General features: G+C 38.2%; 1 protein-coding gene across 1 annotated transcript; it reads right to left on the bottom strand.

Moving 5' to 3' along the window:
- Nucleotides 1–1,014: 1,014 nt before the first annotated feature.
- On the bottom strand, nucleotides 1,015–1,938 carry LOC104993380 (olfactory receptor 1038-like). Its single transcript, XM_010846620.1, has one exon. It carries the CDS (start codon nucleotides 1,936–1,938, stop codon nucleotides 1,015–1,017), a length of 924 nt encoding a protein of 307 aa, XP_010844922.1.
- Nucleotides 1,939–3,804: the final 1,866 nt, after the last annotated feature.

A 3,804-nucleotide genomic window follows, 5' to 3' on the forward strand; every position in this document is an offset into this window, starting at 1 on the left:
CAGAGGAGCCTGGTAGACTGCAGTCCATGGGGTCGCTGGCAGTCGGACACGACTGAGCGACTTCACTTTCACTTTTCACTTTCATGCATTGGAGAAGGAAATGGCAACCCACTCCAGTGTTCTTGCCTGGAGAATCCCAGGGACGGGGGAGCCTGGTGGGCTGCAGTCTATGGGGTCAGACTGAGTCAGACACGACTGAAGCCGACTTAGCAGCAGCATACATAAAATATTTTTTTCTTGCCTATTTCCTCTGGGTGGAGTTCTAGTGCTGTGTTTAATAAGAGGGAGAGGGATGAAAGTGGGCACCCTTGTCTTGTTTCTAATCATAGAAGAAAAGGTGTCAGGTTTTCATCGTTGAGTATGATGTTAGCTGTGGGCTTGCAATATATGGGCTTTATTATGTTCACATATGTTCCCTCTATACCCAGTTTATTGAGAGTTTTTATCATGAAAATCTTATTTTGTCAAATGTTTTTCCTGTATCTATTGAGATGATCATACAGTTTTTCTTACTTCTATTAACGCAATACGGTATGTTTATCGGTTTGCATATGCTGCTTGGAATCCCAGGATAAATCTCATTTGGTCATGGTGTATGACACTTCAATGTGCTGATGAGTTAGGTTTGCTAGTATTTTGTTGAAGATTTTTGCATCTATGTTCATCCAAGTTCATACAGTTTTATTTTCTTGTAGTGTCTTTGGCCTTGGTGTGAAGATAATTCTGGCCCAATAAAGTTAGTTTGCAAGTATTTCATAATCAGTTTTTTAGAAGAGTTTTAGAAGTGTTGGCATTAATTCTTAAAGTGTTTGGTACACTTCACCAATGAAATCAATAGTACAAGGCTTTTCTTTGTTGGAAGCTTTTTTTATTACTGCTTTAATCTCCTTACTTGTTATTAATCTGTTTACATTTTCTACTTCTTCACTATTCACTTTACTAGATTATGTGTTTCAAGAAACTTTTATCTAGGTTAATATTCAGAGAAATATGTTTAATATATGAAAAATATGCCTATTTGGATGGGACAAATAGTTTCTTTAGGGCCGCCTGCATGTCTGTGTTTCTCAGACAGTAAACAACAGGATTAAGGCTAGGTGTTAGAATGGAGTAAAACACAGACACTAGCCGTCCTTGAAGGGGGAAGTAGTGAGAAGTAGGTCTCAAGTAAGCAATGCTCCCAGTGACATAAAACAGAATGATGGTAGTAAGATGAGAGGAACAGGTGGAAAAGGCCTTCCAGCGGCCACCAGCAGACTGGGTCCGAGCAATGGTAGCAATGATGAGAACATATGAGATGATTGTGAGGGCAAAGGCACCAAGAATAGTACACCCACCCACCACAAATCCAATTTCCTCATTGGTGTGGGAGTCACTGCAGGAGAGTCTCATGATAGGGGAACTGTCACAGAAAAAGTGGTCAATGACATTAGGCCCACAGAACTGGAGGGAGAAGGTGTTGATGGTGTGAAAGATGGCATAGAAAGCTCCACTCAACCAGGCCACCATAACAAGCTCCGTACATAGTTTTCTGCTCATAATGACACCATAAAGGAGAGGCTTGTAGATGGCCAAACAACGGTCATATGCCATAGAGGTGAGCAGGAAGCACTCAGAAGCACATAGTGTTACAAATAAGAAGAGCTGAGCCACACATTCCCAAAAGGAGATGACTTCTGAACCCATGAGTGAATTAATCAGTGCCTTGGGGACGATGACCGTGGTGTAGCACATGTCCAAGAAAGAGAGATTCTTCAGGAAGAAATACATGGGGATGTGGAGGCGGCTGTCTCTGCTCACAGCTGCAATGATGGAGATGTTCCCCAGGAGGGCAAAGAGATAGATGAAAAGGAAGAAGATGGTGCTGATGAGCCTCAGTTCAGGCACATCTGAGAAGCCCTTTAGAATAAATTCAGTTACCATTGTCTCATTTGTCATTTCCTTCCCAAGTCATGAAAAGCAATAGAGAATATTCAAGATGGATATGGTCTTTGTGATAGTTAGTGCAAAACACACACTCACAAATTGGTCCATAAAGATGGTAAAAAGTAAATCTGTTTCTCTGCATAGTTCACAAATCCCCCTTACTTTTCTTTTTCTTTTTTCTCTTGCTCTTTCTCTGGTAAGTCTGAGCAATAACAGATTATAAATGAACAAATAAGCATATCTGTTCAGATACTATGGTTATATACATGCATAATAACAAGTTGTGAAAACAATGCAAAAGGTGAAATAATCGTATTCATTCAGCAATTATCCACTCAACAAATTATATTAATAAATGTACTGCACTAGGTACATTGCAGTTTGTGAGCTTGTGGCAGGGGTGGGGGGCACTGAAATGGCTGTAACAGAACCACTCACAGAGGTTGAGCAGATACTATAAACATCTTAGCAGGTCAAGAGCTGGTAGTGATGAAATTGCTACAGGTTTCCCTATGAGATTTCAGTTACTGTAAAGTCAAATTTTCACAGCTTTTAGTAGAAATAAACTTGAGTTTAGCATAACATTTACTAATGTTCCAAACAGAACTGTGGCCTGGATTTAACCTAGTGGTCTCTGCTAAATGCATGACTGTGTCCTGAGTCTGAGTCTTCTCTTACAGTAGAAATCTTGCTAGCCTATGATCTTTAAAGTCACAATTTTAAGTCATGTTCCAGGAAAAGCATGTGGGACAGTGCCCTGAAATATTGGCACACGACTGGCCTTGTTTTAGGACCTACCGGTACTGAAGATTGACTTTGTCTGTGATACTTGAGTCTGATGGTTCATCACTCTCACAGCACCTGGAAGGTGTCATCAGTATCCTCACAGGATCTAACATTTTAAGTAAGAACAGGAAAGTGAGTCTGGAGCAAAAAGCTTTGACTGAGGAAGAGACAACCTGTTTGCCTACATGGTTCAAATAAAAGGAAAGAGTTACTCTAAGAAATGATCCCCCAAAACGTTTGTATTTAACCAATAGCAGTGCTATAAAAACCATCTGGGACCCATTAAAATTTGACTTTTTAAACATCGATTTAAATTTTCTTTTGAGTAAATCTGTCACCTCTACAACTTTTATTGTTCAAAATATAATTTTTGTGTCATTAGAGTAAATGAATTTTTAATTTGTCACTTAGTATAAAAGATTTTTAGGACCTAAGAAAAACCTCTAACATATATGAAATAAGTGTAGTTATCTCTGGTAATGAGGAAATTTTTTTCTCATTAGAATGAGTTAGAATGAATACACATTGGTATTAATATTATAATCTTTGTTGTTATCATTGTTGTTTGGTTGCTAAGTAGTTTCCAACTCTTTGTGACTCCCATGGACTGCAGCTGCCAGGCTCCTCTGTCTGTGGGATTTCCCAGGCAAGAATACTAGAGTGGGTTGCCATTTCCTTCTCCAAAGGATTTCCTAGACCCAGGGATCAAACCTGTGTCTACTATTTGGCAGAAGGATTCTGCATCATTCAGCCACCTGGGAAGCCCATTATAATCTTACTTTTTAAATAATAAAATATTTTAAAAGTTATTTCATGTGGCAGATTCATTTCGATATTTGGCAAAACTAATATAATATTGTAAAGTTTAAAAATAAAATAAAATTTAAAAAGTTATTTCAAGAACAAATTTAAGAATTTTGCTTTTCTAATATTTTTATTATGATATAAAGACATGAAGGAGAAAAAGAATAAATTTTGGAGAATGTCAGTGGACTTTCTTCTGGGTATTTTTGTATCCAAATTTCCCCTTCTTATAAAAACAGAAGTTATATTGGATTAGAGCCCACCACAGTAACCTCATTTTAACTCAAT

The sequence above is a fragment of the Bison bison genome, unplaced genomic scaffold (genome assembly GCF_000754665.1).
Source record: "Bison bison bison isolate TAMUID 2011002044 unplaced genomic scaffold, Bison_UMD1.0 scf7180017864238, whole genome shotgun sequence".
NCBI classification, from domain to species: Eukaryota; Metazoa; Chordata; class Mammalia; order Artiodactyla; family Bovidae; genus Bison; species Bison bison.

Excerpts from the sequence above, each read along its gene's own strand:
- LOC104993380 (XM_010846620.1), bottom strand. The coding sequence starts at position 1,938 with ATGACAAATGAGACAATGGTAACTGAATTTATTCTAAAGGGCTTCTCA.